At 43.5% G+C, this 14,285-nt stretch overlaps 1 protein-coding gene across 2 annotated transcripts; it reads left to right on the top strand.

Annotated features, from left to right (window-relative positions):
- The first annotated feature begins 432 nt into the window (after nucleotides 1-432).
- Nucleotides 433-11,082, top strand: LOC140734162 (zinc-binding protein A33-like). Of its 2 annotated transcripts, none has more exons than XM_073057912.1 (6): nucleotides 433-867; nucleotides 1,256-1,351; nucleotides 1,766-1,999; nucleotides 3,416-3,438; nucleotides 3,525-3,643; nucleotides 10,658-11,082. In XM_073057912.1, exons 1-6 carry the CDS (start codon nucleotides 457-459, stop codon nucleotides 10,699-10,701), a joined length of 927 nt encoding a protein of 308 aa, XP_072914013.1. In that variant the 5' UTR covers nucleotides 433-456; the 3' UTR covers nucleotides 10,702-11,082. The 2 variants fall into 2 exon arrangements, with proteins under 2 accessions (XP_072914013.1, XP_072913931.1); XM_073057830.1 differs by lacking the exon at nucleotides 10,658-11,082 and adding an exon at nucleotides 6,509-7,178.
- Nucleotides 11,083-14,285: the final 3,203 nt, after the last annotated feature.

A 14,285-nucleotide genomic window follows, 5' to 3' on the forward strand; every position in this document is an offset into this window, starting at 1 on the left:
TATTTTTCCTGTAGTCACGGGTCTTTCATCACCACTCCTCACAGCACAATATTCTCTCCACATCCCAAGTTTCATGGCATGAACTAATCTAAGATTTACTTTCAATATTTACTTAACCACAGTTTTACACCCCAGTCTGGCTCTCATTGAACCTCGAGAAAAAAACAGAACGTGATGTTGGACGAACTCAACGGATCAGGCGGTATCTTTGAAGGGACATAGACAACCGACATTTCTGGCAGAGACAGACCAGATGAAGGATCTCGACTCGGAAAAGTCGATTGTACATTTCCCTACACCGATGCTGCCTGACCCGCTCTAGCAAATACCAGCATCCGCGCACATCCAGCATACCCTGAGACTGCAGCGCGTGTAGTGGGCAATCGCGGTACTGCAGGGGATGAATAGCTCCCCGAAAGTGAAAGGATTCTGAATCAGGAAGAGCTGAGACTTTTCATGGCTTCGAAAAGACAGGCCGAGAGTTGGACCGAGGAGACAATTTGTCCCATCTGCCTGGATTTCTTCACCGATCCGGTCATACTGGAGTGCGGGCACAACTTCTGTCGCTCCTGTATCACACGGTATTGGGAAAGGGAGGAGAGAAACTCCTGCCCGGACTGTAGAGAGGTGTTTGCTGACCGCACCCTCAGGGTCAATCGGGCCTTAGCAAATCTGGCTGGAAAAGCTCGAAATCTAAAGCCGAATCCGAAAGGGAAGAAAAGTAAACTTCACTGCGAGGAACATGAGGAAGAACTGAAGCTGTTCTGTGAAACGGAGAAGACACTGATCTGTGTGATCTGTGCAGTCGCGCAGGAACACAGAGAACACCGGTTCATGCCGATTAAAGAAGCTGTTAAAATCTACAAGGTAAAACTAACCCGAATTTGATACTCACCCCACATTCACATGCACAAGCCTCCAGAACGTTCTCCAAAAGGATTCTACCAATATGTAGGTCTTTCCCTCTAAGGCCAATACCACCCCTCCTGACAAATCTCCACTCTCTGTAGGCGTCGCTCTCTACGGAATTCCCTTAGGTTTTCATCCCCAACCTTGTTATTCTGGATTCTGCCCCTTTCCATCCCAGTCAGAATGAAGGGTCTCACCCCGAAACAACGACTGCTTAGTTCCCCTGCATAGATGCTGCCTGACTCACTGAGTTCCCCCGGCATTTTGTGCGATAATCGGGTTTGATCACCTGTTTCTTTTGATCCATATTTTTTCCTTTCAATTTCGTTTGTTCTCTGACTTCCAGGATAAGCTAAAATCTTCCTTGGACTCTCTCGGAAAAAAAAAATCAGACTTCCGGAAAAAGGAACGGCAGCAGACAGAGAAGATTTCCGGAGTTCGGGTGAGGCATCCTGAGCGGAATTTCTGATATTACTGTATAGTTTTGCTCCCATTATTGCAAAATAGCAGAGTATCCCAGCTCCAACGAATTGGGTTCGATCCTGACCTCTGGTGCTGTCTTCTTGGAGTTTGCATGTTCTCCCTCTGACCGCCACAGTTCAGACACATCCCAAGGACATGCAGGATGAATGGTTAATTACAATTAACCCTCTGAAGGTAGAGGAGGGTGTATGTGAATCAGGTGAGTTAATGGCTCAATGAGGGAGAATAGGTTTTAGGAAAACGTGAATGAATGGAGTTAATGGGAATGTTTCAGAACTAGCATGGATTTTAATGGACCCAATGGTCATCTTAATGCCATAAGGAAATACAACACAGGAATGCAGTAAACTAGTCTTCACCTTTCATTCCACAGAAACAATCACACAGCGTTCAGACCCACATCACATCCCAGTTTGCTGAACTGCGTCAGATTATCACTGAGAAAGAACAGAGCTTACTCAGGGATCTCAGAAAAAAAGAGGAAAAGATTCTAACTCGAATGCAGAAAAATCTTCGTGAGATTCAAAAGAATATCAGGACTATTCAGGAGGAAATCTCAAAGTTAAAGGAACAGATGGATCAAAAAGACAGTGTGATATTTCTCAAGGTGAGAGATTATATTTCAATTTGTTTCCGTCAAAGGGCACTAAATGAACAGTGGTATATTTGAAACAAACACGGCAGAGCGGCCAATTTTAACAAATCAATTCTAATACAGATCTCGCACAGATAGATGCACTTGTATGATGCGCCCACCAATCACTCCAATAATAACATTCCAAAATGTCAAATGCATGTATTTGATCATTTAATAGCAACATACAATCTTGAAGGGATGAAAATTCAGCATAATTAATCGTAAATTTAGCTGCAATGAAGTGGTCAACAAAAGATATGACATCCGTCCATCCCCAGCTCAAAACAGCCCAGAACAAGTACAAATTTATTCCGTTCGCTTTACCACGCCCCTCTACGTGACTAATTACCACAATAAACACGGAACACAGAATACAATGCAGACAGAAAACAGATGCATTGCTGTACACACAGCATTTACAAATGGCAGTAAACTCTTTTCACCAGACAGCTGAGGCAACTATTCAGGTTTGTTGTCATCCCAGAACTGGACTTCCACAATTTCTGTACATCCCAGGACAGAATGTAATCCTTTCTGAAATGATTTACTCAGATCATAACACAGAGCTGCTGATTTAATTACTGCATTAAATATCCTCCCATTAACACCCAGTTCCAGTCACAGGCTGTGAGAGTGTCTGGTGTGGTGGGTGTGAGGGTCTCTCTGTCAGTCAGTGAGAACAAAGGATGTGACCCACACATCAGATTTATTCTCCATATCCGACTTCCGTCAGATTAGGGAAGCTTTCACGTTCTCTTTACTTTTACCAATAAATTTCCTATGGGATTATATCCCATTCTCCACTATAAACAGGCCATTCAGTTCATCTTTTCCTATCAATTTCGCTGCTTCAAAAGCCTCCCCTCACCTAATCACCACACCCAGCAACAGTGCCCCGAACTCTTTGGTCCCTCGTGTTTATCCAGCTTCCCAATTACGTTCAAGCTCTGCTGTTCCACTTCAACCACTCCTGTGGTTCTGAGTTCCACAGCATATTCACTAAATTTCTAATGGGATTTATTATATCTCCCCATAAATAGAGGTACTATCTCCACGTGCTCATGATCAAATCCATCACTGATCTGAAATTTAATGAATGAATGAATGACCTTTATTGTCCTCATCCATTTTACTTCATTTTATCACCATGAAGTCTAATCCAGATGAAAATGAACAGCCTGTCCTGCCTCCCCTGTAAATTCCATCCTCTTAGTAATGGTCTAACTGTCAGAAACATACCTGTAATCTTCCCCGTGGTTATGTATTGTTCATGTGTGTGAGTGACTGCAGGAGTGAGAATTTTCAACACCTTGTAATGAATCGAATGAAATTCAGGATGTAGACAGTAAGTCAATGTCTAGTCAGATGTGTGTTTATTTATTGCAGGAGGAAGCTTGTCGGGACAGGAGGTAGGACATGCTATTTACTGAAACCTTGTCTGGATTTGTAAAATAGTTCAAATTGCAGTTTATAACCAGCAGTTTAATGTTTACAGGATTAATGACAATATCCAGAAAATGTCAGTGACAGATAAGACCCTAAGGGTTGAAAAATTCTATCACCCCTATTTGTTGAACACAGTGCTGAAGGAAACACTGGATGGCATTAATCGAGGTAAAGCTTACAAAAATTCGTTTCTCCTTGTTCAATTAAGTTCTACTTTGAAGCAAAGATTGACTGTAATACTGGGCTGAAGGGGAACAGAAGTTTATTCCACATCAACCCCACTGACTGGGAGGGATCACTGTCACATGGTCAGCTGGAGATGTCAGACCCCTGAACATACCAGCACAGGGCCACGATACAACCAGTACACGGGACTGTTAGATAAACCATTGTGTACTGATCCCAGGCACACTGCACTAACATGCCAAAACATGTTTGAATCCTACCACAGGAGCTGGGAGATTAATACTGACTTGATGATATTGTACAGAATAAAAGCAGATATCAGTGTGGTCGCCACCGGGATTTTTAGAAAAAAATTCAAGTTTTACGCTGAGTGCCGACTCTGATTGACTCAGGACTTCGCCCTTCTGGATCAGCAACTCTCACTGTTGTTAGAGGGAGAAGAGCGGAGCAGTAGTGATAGGAGAATCTATTGACATGAATGGGACACCCGAATGTTATGTTGACTCCTCGGTGCCAGAGCCAGGAATGTCTCAGATCATGTCTGCAGTATTTTAGAGGGGGACGGAAAAGAGCCAGATATCTTGGTACGTATTGGTGCCAATGACACAGGAAGTAAAAGCAAATAGGTCCTCAAAATAGAATTTAGAGAGCTCGGTAGAAAGCTGAGAAGCTGTACCTCCAGGGTTTTAATTTCTGGATTGCTGCCTGGGTCACGTGCCAGTGAGGAGAGGAACAAAACGTGCGGCTGAGAAACTGGTGCAGGGGGCAGAGCTTCAGCTTCTTGGATCACTGGGATCTGTTCTGGGGGAAGTACGACCTGTTCAAAAGTGACGGGTTGCACCTGAACCTGAGGGGGAACAATATTGTCTCAGAGACGTTCGAAAGAGCTGTTGGGGAGGGTTTCAACTAATTTGGCAGAGGGGTGGGAACTAGAGACTCCCCTCGATGCTGGGGCTGCGCTGTCTGAGGTGGAAAGGAACTTGGGTGTTTTTCTGCAGGATTCCCTGAAGGTTAACTTGCATTTTGTGTCAGTGGTAAGATTGGCAAACTCAATGTGAGCATTCATGCCGAGAGGATTAGAATACAAGAGCAAGGATGTAATTCTGAGGTTTAGTAAGGCATTAGTGAGAACGCACTTGGAGTATTGTGAGCAGTTTTGAGTCCCTTATATCGGAAAAGATGTGCTGACATTGGAGCTGGTCCAGGAGGTTCACAAGAATGATTCTGGGAATGAAAGAGTTAACATATGAGGGGTGTTTGATGGTTCTGGCCCTGTACTCATCGGAATTTAGAAGAATGGCTGATTTATAATCCTATAGTCAGAGGACAGTGCAACTGTCGCGGGCAGCTGTGGAGGACAAATAAATGACAATGTTTAAAGCGGAGCAACACACACAAAATGCTGGATGAACTCAGCAAGCCAGGAAGCATCTATGGAAAAGAGTAAACTGTCGACGGTTCGGGCTGAAACCCTTCAAACCTGTGTTGCTTAAGGGTCCCTGCAAATGCATCTCCTTTCCCTATGAAGAGCTGCCAGTGATGGGGCTGTCGAAAAGAGGACTTATCTCCCATCTTTCTCCCCCTCAACGTTTTCTCGTTACGTCTACACCCACAGGCTTTCCACCCCTCCCCCACCTGGTTCTGGTTCAATCTGCTGTTTATCTCGCCCCTACTGGTTCCCATTATCACCTCCTTTACTATCTCGAAACTTCACACTCACAAATGAATGTGAACATTGAATGAAGGGCCTGTTCCTGTGCTGTACTGTTCTATATTCTCTGCTCCCAGTTTAGAAGAATGAGAGGAGATCTCAGGGAATCACAAAATTATTTCAGGGCTCAACAAGCAGGATACAGGGAGGATGTTTCCCTGTCTGAGGACTCAAGGGTCAGGGGTCACTCTCAGCACTCTTGGAATTCTCAGCACCCGTGGGTTGGGGGAGGGGGTCTTAGCCATTCAGTTCACAGAGTCATCGCCGTACAGCATAGAAATGAGCCCTTCGACCTATCACCTCTGTGCTGACATATTTACCCATCTACATTCATCCCATTGACCGGCATGACATCAGTCTCCTTCTGTGTCTTGCCTGTTGAAGTGCCTGTCCAAGTGTCTCTTAAACACAGAGGACTGGAGGCCGGTGACCTGCAGGTGTCGGTGCTGGGGCCGCGGTTGTTTGTCGTTCATATTAATGAGTTGGATGAGAACGTAGGTGACAAAGTTAGTAGGTTTGTGGGTGACACTAAAAGTCAACGTAGAGTGAACAGCGAAGAGGATTATCTAAGTTTACAATAGGCCCTTGATCAACTGTAAAGTTGGGTACAGTGACAATGTTTTAAAATACATCTTGGCGGGTATGTGAATAAGAAAGGTGAAAGGACTAATGGGCTAAGAAAGGAATAACAAGCTCATCAAAGCAAGTTTGTCTGCACGAACAAGTTGGGCTGAAGAGCCGCTGTGACCACCTGTTTAAATCCATTCACTCACCCCTCCCATCTTAATCCACCCCTTTCCCGCACTCGTTTCTGCTGTTGTATGTCCCCTATTTATTTCTATTCTTAAGGGAAGATGTCGACCTGAAACGTGGACTGTCCGTCTCTCTTTACACATGCTGCCAGGCCCGCTCGGTTCCCCCAGCATTTTGTGTCTGTTTGATCAGGAAATCTTTGCTCTTCGTCCAGAGGAAAACCTTTGGGTTTTCTGTTTTTGTTGGGTCAAACCACGGAAAACCACGAACCACGTTCGTGTCTGCGCCAGAGGTCCAGCGGTCTTTCCACCGGTCCTAGGGCCGCGCTGCCCGTGTCTCCTCCGATCCCCGGGAACTCTCTAATTCTCGGCTTCTCCCTCCAGTCTCTGTCACCCTGGATGTGGAAACGGCGAGTCCGTGGCTCGAGGTGTCTGAGGATCGGAGGAGTGTGAGACGGACTCGGACCCAGAGGGAACTCCCTGACACAGGGAAAAGATTCACATACTGGGAATGTGTGCTGGGATCAGAGGGATTCACATCGGGGAGACATTACTGGGAGGTGGAGGTAACGGGGATTCGGCTCTGGGGGCTGGGAGTCGCCGCAGAGTCTGTGCAGAGGAAGGGATTGTTCAGTCTGAGTCCGGAGAACGGATTCTGGATCATTGAGCGGGATTATGACGTGTTAATTGTTCCCACCTCCCCTGAGTCCCGTCTTCCTGTCGGTCCCATCCCCGGGAGGGTGGGAGTTTATCTCAGTTACGAGTCCAGAACAGTTTCATTTTACAACGCGGAGACCAAGTCCCATTTCCACACCTTCAATGGGAATAAATTCACGGGGAAACTTCATCCTTTCTTCGCGACTTGGGATGAAAACGAGTGGCTGAGAATCTGTTCCGGTTCCGCTCCGGGTCTGTAATCGGGTCCGGTCACGGGACCGGCATCAGGAGTAAAGTCCCTGTAAATATAAATGTGCGGACAGTGAAAAAGACACGAGATGAGAATTGTCGATTCATTAATTTTAACTCTTTCACCGCATCCATCAACGGAACAAAAATACTGCGGATTCAGTCGCAGCAGCGGGGCAGCGGGTCCCGAGCTCGCCCAGGTCCTAAAGACCACCCACAATGAGAATGTTAAACTGGGACAAGTGGGGACAGGGAACTGCAGGAGGGAAGTCAAGGTTAATCTTGGCAAGACTATAAGACAGAAGAGCAGAATTAGGCCATTCAGCCCATCGACTCTGTTCAGCCATTCCATAGAAACGTAGAAAAGCTACAGAACAATACAGGCCCTTCGACCCTCAAAGCTGTGCCAAACATGACTCCCTTAGACTACTAAGGCTTTACCCATAGCCCCCTATTTTTCTAAGTTTCAAGTAGCGATCCAGGAGTCTCTTAAAAAACCCTATTTCTTCTGCTTCCACCAGCGCGGCTGGCAGCCCATTCCACGCACTCACCACTCTCTGCATAAAAAAACTTACCCCTGATTTCTCCTCTGTACCTACTTCCAAGCATCTTAAAACTATGCCCTCTTGTGCTAGCCATTTCAGAGTTGGGGAAATGATAGCCTTTGACTGTCCACACGATCAATGCCTCTCATTATCCTGAACACCTCTATCTGGTCACCTCTCATCCTTCATCGCTCCAAGGAGAAAAGGCCGAGGTCACTCAACCTATTCTCATAATGCAAACTCCCCAATCCAGGCAACATCCTTGTAAATATCCTCTGCACGCATTCTATGGGTTCCACGTCCTTCCTGTAGTGAGACAACCAGAACTGAGCACAGTACTCTAGGTGGGGTCTGACCAGGTTCCTGTATAGCTGCAACATTATCTCTTGACTCTTAAACTCAATCCCATGATTGATGAAGGACAGTGCTCCATATGCCTTCTTAATTAGAGTCAACCTGCATAGCAGCTTTGAGAGTCCTATGGACTTGGACCCCAAGATCCCTCTGATCCTTCACACTGCCAAGAGTCTTACCATTAATGTTATATTCTGCAATCATATGTGACCCACCAAAATTAACCACCTCACACTTATATGGGTTAAACTACATCTGCCACTTCTCAGACCAGTTTTGCATCCTATCAATGTCCTGTTGTAAACTCTGACAGCTCTCCACACTATTCACAACACCCCCAACCTTTGTGTCATTAGCAAATTTACTAACCCATCCCTCCACTTCCTCATCCAGGTAATTTAGAAAAATCACAAAGAATAGGGATCTCAGAACAGATCCCTGAGGCACACCAATGGTCACTGGCCTCCATGCAGAATATGATACCTCTACAACCACTCTTTGCCTTCTGTGGGAAAGCAGGTTCTGGTTCCGCAGAGAAATGTCCCCTTCGATCCCATGCCTCCTTACTTTCGCAATAAGCCTTGCATGGGGTACCTTATTAGATGCCTTGCTAAAATCCATATACACCTATGGCTCTATCCTCATCAATGTGTTTAGTCACATCCTCAAAAAATTCAATCAGGTTCGTAAGGCACGATCTGCTTTTGACAAAGCCATGCGGATGATTCCTAATCATATTCCATCATGGCTGATCCCGAATCCCACTGAGCCCCATACACGTGCCTTCTCGCCCTATCCTCTGAAGGCCTGATGACCTGATCAATCAGGAAATGATCAACTTCCGCCTTCAATATACCCACAGACTTGGTCTCCACCGCAATCTGTGGCAGAGCATTTCGCAGGCCACTACTCTCTGGCTAAAAATATTCCTCCTTACTGCAGTTCAAAAAAATCTCCCCTCAATGTTGATGCTGTGCCCTCTAGTCTGGATACCTCCACCCCATGAAGCAACCTCTTCACATCCACCCTGTCTAGTCCTTTCAAGGCTCAGAAGGTTTCAATGAGATCTCCCTTATGTTCTGAGATATGTGACCGAACACATTGACAAAACAGCATGTACGGCCTGACCAGTGTCTGATAAAGTCTCAGCATTACCTCCTTACTAAATATTCTATCGTCTTAAAGAAAAGCCTACCTTGCATTTCCTTTCTTTACCACAGTCAACCTGTGAAATCACCTTCTTAAGTCCCCCTGCACCTCTGATGTTTGAATTTTCTCATTTAAATAAAGGTCCGCAGTATTATTCCATTGACCAAAATGCATTATCATACATTTCCAAACCAGCATCATTAGCCCTCATGTATAATATTTAACATTCTTATCATTCTGTTAGTAGTCTTTTGTTGGATTTTAAAAGCATCCCAATAATCCAACATCACACTCACTTTTGCAACCTTGTATTCTGTTTCCTTAGATTTTATGCAGTCCTTAATGTCCCTTGGCAGCCACGGATGCCTACCCCTGCAATTTGAGAACTTCTTCAGTGGGACATGTCTATCCTGTGCATTGTAAACTATTCCCAGATCTTTCAGCCACCTCTGTCCAGCTGTCATCTCCGCAGTATCTTCCTCCAATTCACCTGGGCAATCCCCTCTCTCATGCCTCTGTAATTCCCTTTATTCCATTGCTAGACTGATACATGTGACTTAGGCTCCTTCTCCTGAAAATGCAATAAGACTTAAATTATATTATGATCACTGCCTCCTTAGGGTTAATTTACTTTAAGCTCCTGAATAAGATCAGGGTTATTACACAACACCCAAACTGAGATGGCCTTCCCCCAAGTCAGCCCAAACACAAGCTGCTCTAAAAAGCCATTTCGTAGGCACTCAATAAATTCCCACTCTTGAGATCTGACACCAACCTGATTTTCCCAATCCCCTTGCATATCTACCCCCAAAATTTGTAACGAAGACTGCATTTGATTTTTTTTCCGCTTTATAAGCTTCACACTGTAATAGTATGTCTTTAATTACAAATTGTACATGACACAGAATGATGTTTTCCAATTAGATACAGGGGATATGTAAGCATGGTGTGGGCAATTCTAAGTCATGTCAATATAATTCCTTCCCTTCTTGTTTTAAGCCCTTCTTCTATGAACCCAACTGGTTTATGTATACGGTAAAGGTGCCTGTGCTTATATCCATTATCCTACAAGTCTTGCCATAAGCCCGTAATTCTTAACCCTACCAACCCCTTAGCTTCGGATTTGCTTCATGGATGGTCGATATCCACAGTTGAACTTTTAACAGCTTTTGTTGCTAAACAGTCAACCTGAAAATTTCCCTCAACTGTGCGATTTGCAGGGTGCATAATGTGCAGACGTACAAAATAAACTTTGCACATGGAATACTGTTTGATGAGTGTCCAACAGTCAATCTGACACCTACTGCCAGAATGACATGTTTAAGACTCATCAAAACCGAAAAGGATTCTGAAAAAAATTGTAAGGACCAATTTCCTCCACCCACTGTAAGCCTAAAATGATGGCAAACAATTTTGCTTCATATACCGATAAATGACTGGTAAGTTATTTTTTTCTATCATTACCTGCAATTGTGACACACAAAAACAAAACAACCACACCAGCATTCCCAGGTAAATTATCTTTTGATCGATCTGTAAAAATGCTGACTGTATGATAATAATTTTCGTTAATATACAGATGAACAAACAAACTCCCAGGCAGAACTGAATCCAATCGTGTAACATAAAATCAACAAATGTCATTGGAAAATACAACAAGGTGGGATGACTGAGTATGCGACAGTGGGACATATTGTATGAGCCAATACACCCATACTCCCAGCTTGATAAGAACTCAGCCTACTAAAATTGAAAACAACCTTCTTGTGATGTTCCCAATCATTCTCCAGTACACCATTAACAGGATGTTCATTTCCTTGCCCCTGCAAATTAATCCAGTATGTTAACATAAACTTGAACCTCTGTGATTGTCAGGGCAATTGTCCCACTTCAATCAGTAAAGCCGAAACAGGAAGTGACCTTACTGCACCACAACACAATCTTAAAGCCTGTGTTTGTATCACACCCAAAATTTTAAAGTTGAAGATGAAGCTGATCCATAAGGCACACAGCCGGAGTGGAACACAGATGGAATTAAACAAATATAAATGATCAACTAAGGTTTTCGTGTTGCACACAAGAATACCCACATAGACGCCTGAGGAGTTTTAATGCTGCTTTACATTTGTCAATTATTTTGCTGATATGCTGCTTCCATGTAAGCTTATTATCCATCTACATGCCTGGAAATCTTACCACTGACACTTCCTCAAGAATTTAAACATATAATTTCGAATCAAGGACGTCTATTAACCCTACTTGAAAAACACGTAACATGCTTTAACGACTGCAAGTTCAAATCCTCAACTATTTGGCCACTGTTCAACTGTATTAATTGTAAATGCTGTCCTCAGTAAAATTGAAATTACTACCTCTTATCTATAACTCAGAATCAGAATCAGGTTTATTATCACCAGAATGTGACGTGAAATTTGTTAACTTAGCAGCAGCAGTTCAATGCAATACATAACCTTGCAGAGAGAGAAAAAATACATAAATAAAATAAAACATAATAATAAATAAACAGGTAAATCAATTATGTATGTTGAATAGATTATTAAAACATGTGCAAAAACAGAAATACTGTATATTAAAAAAGTGAGGTAGTGTTCAAAGCTTCAAACTCCATTCAAGAATCAAATGACAGAGTGGAAGAAGCTGTTCCTGAATCACTGATGGCAACCGTGTGAAAAGGGCATGCCCTGGGTGCTAGAGGTCTTTAATAATAAAGCTACATCATCCGCACAAAGTGATTTACCCACCAGAGTACCCATCTCAGAGAAAATATTATTAATCATAATATTAAATAATAAAGGGCAAAAAATATTGTCTTGTGGGGTCCCATTCTCTATCTTATAGAAACACAAACATAACATGGTGACCCGTACCTGCACAGTCTGTCCAAATAAAAAAACTCAGACAAATTATACAATCTCCCCTCACTCCTAATTTTCAAAATTAAATCAAAAGTCCTTCCCTCCATAATATATCATTTCCTTTTCAGTATCAAAAATACTGCTATTACAACATCTTTATTCAACTCTGCTTTCCTGATATCATCTTCCAAACCCAAAACTGAATGTAATGTCATTCTCCCCTTCCAAAATCCACTCTAATAAAATCCTATATAAGTACTCTTTCCAAAATATAACTCAAGCGCTCGATTACCATACATTCCATCAGGTTACATAAATGAGACGTTAACGATATAGGCCCATAACTAGAAGGATCAGATGGGGATCTCCCAGGATTTAGAACACGCACTACTGCTGCCTGACATTCAAACACAATTCAATAGTTTAATATTTTCTCAAGGGAGAACTACATACAGTTACAATTGCATATATCACCCTTCCCTGTGGACGCCTGACCTAAATTAAAAATAGACTTCTTAAATTCCTACAAAGAAAACTATACATCAGCGATATTATTATTGCTGCTTCCAACTTCCAACACATCAGGGTATTCACTCAGAAACATATCCCTACATTGTTTAACTACTTCACTTAAATTATCCTGATTATGAATCGCAGCAAATGACCCACAGAGTAACACAACCTTCCGTGTTTCAATTACAATCATTTTGCCCTCATTAATCAACACTGAAATATTATGATCCCTACAAATCCCCCTGTTTTCTAAATCATACCCCAAACATCTCCATGTTTAATATCCCAATATTATCTCCATATGACCTCCAGTAAATCACCACCTTCCTCACCACGGCTTGTGCCCTTTTATTCTTAATAATGTCTCTTGGAGACTGATGCATCATCACATAAAAACCTACATTTCTCCCAATTTGCTTTATCAAATTTTCCATCTCCTACAAGTGCCTTCCTGTCCCCAATATAAATCCAAACTCAAGCTCATAAAGATAGGAAGGCTGACTGACGTTCACGTTAACTTACCGTGTGAGATCTAATTTCACAGACATGCATTGCTGTCAATGACAGCAGGGGTCTGCATTGGGTTTCAGCTACGATAGGCTGGTGGAAATGTGTCCCATGTTCAGCCCCTTCTCTTTCGCTCCATCGCCATGCCAGAGTTCAGCGAGATGCTGCTGTCGGTGGTCACCAGCCTCGGCGTCAACAAGGATGGGCACTGTTCTCCTTCAATGATTCGGTGACTCTGTTTCGGCTATGTCTGTGGTGGCTGAGGAAAAATGTTTTTGCTGGGAGCGAGCGAGGAGGCGAGGCCACATGACTACAACTCCCAGAAGGCCCCGCTGATGACACAAAAGTTGGGGGTGTTGTGGAGAGTCTGGAGGGTTGTCAGAGATTACAGCGAGAAATAGATAGGATGCAGAACTGAGCTGGGAAGCGGCAGATGGAGTTCAACCCTGATACGTGTGAAGTGGTTCATTTCGGCAGGTCAATTTTGAACACAGAATATAGCATTCATGGTAAGACTCTTGGGCAGTGTGGAGGGTCAGAGAGATCTCGGGTCTGTGTCCATACGACACTCAAAGCTGATGCGCAGGTTGGCAGTGTTATTAAGAAGATGTCTGGTGTGATGGCATTCATCAACCGTGGAATTGAGTTCAAGAGCTGTGAGGAGATATTGAAGCTATATTTGGACTTACTTGGACCCCACTTAGAGTACTCTGTTCAATTCTGTTCACCTCTGTACAGGAAGAACGTGGATACCATAGAGGAAGTGCAAAGGATATTTACAAAGATTGCTTGGATTGGGGGGTGTGCCTCATGAGAATAGGTTGAGTAAACTTGGTCTTTTCTCCTTGGAGCAACGGAGGACGAGAGGTGACCTGATAGATGTGTATAAGATGATGAGAGGCTTTGAATGTGTGGATAGCCAGAGGCATTTTATTAGGGTTGGAATGACTGACACTAGGGGACATAGTTTTAAGCTATAGAAATAGATACCTCAGGAATGTCAGGGGCAAGTTTCTTACACAAAGAGTGGTGGGTGCATGCAATGCACTGCCAGCGACAATGATGGAGCTGGATACAACAGGATATTTTAAGAGACTCTTCGATTGGTGCATGGAGCTTAGAAACATAGCGGTAGAGTAATCTTAGAGAGTGTCTGGAGTAGGTTACATGGTCGGCACAGCATTGTGGGCCGAAAGACCTGTAATGTGCAGTAGATTTCTATGCTCTATGTCAAAGGTAGGCAAATGGGATTAGTTTATATAGACACCTGGATGGTAAGGAAAGGTTGGGCCGAAGGGCCTATGTTAATTA

The sequence above is a fragment of the Hemitrygon akajei genome, chromosome 1, assembly GCF_048418815.1.
Source record: "Hemitrygon akajei chromosome 1, sHemAka1.3, whole genome shotgun sequence".
NCBI classification, from domain to species: domain Eukaryota; kingdom Metazoa; phylum Chordata; class Chondrichthyes; order Myliobatiformes; family Dasyatidae; genus Hemitrygon; species Hemitrygon akajei.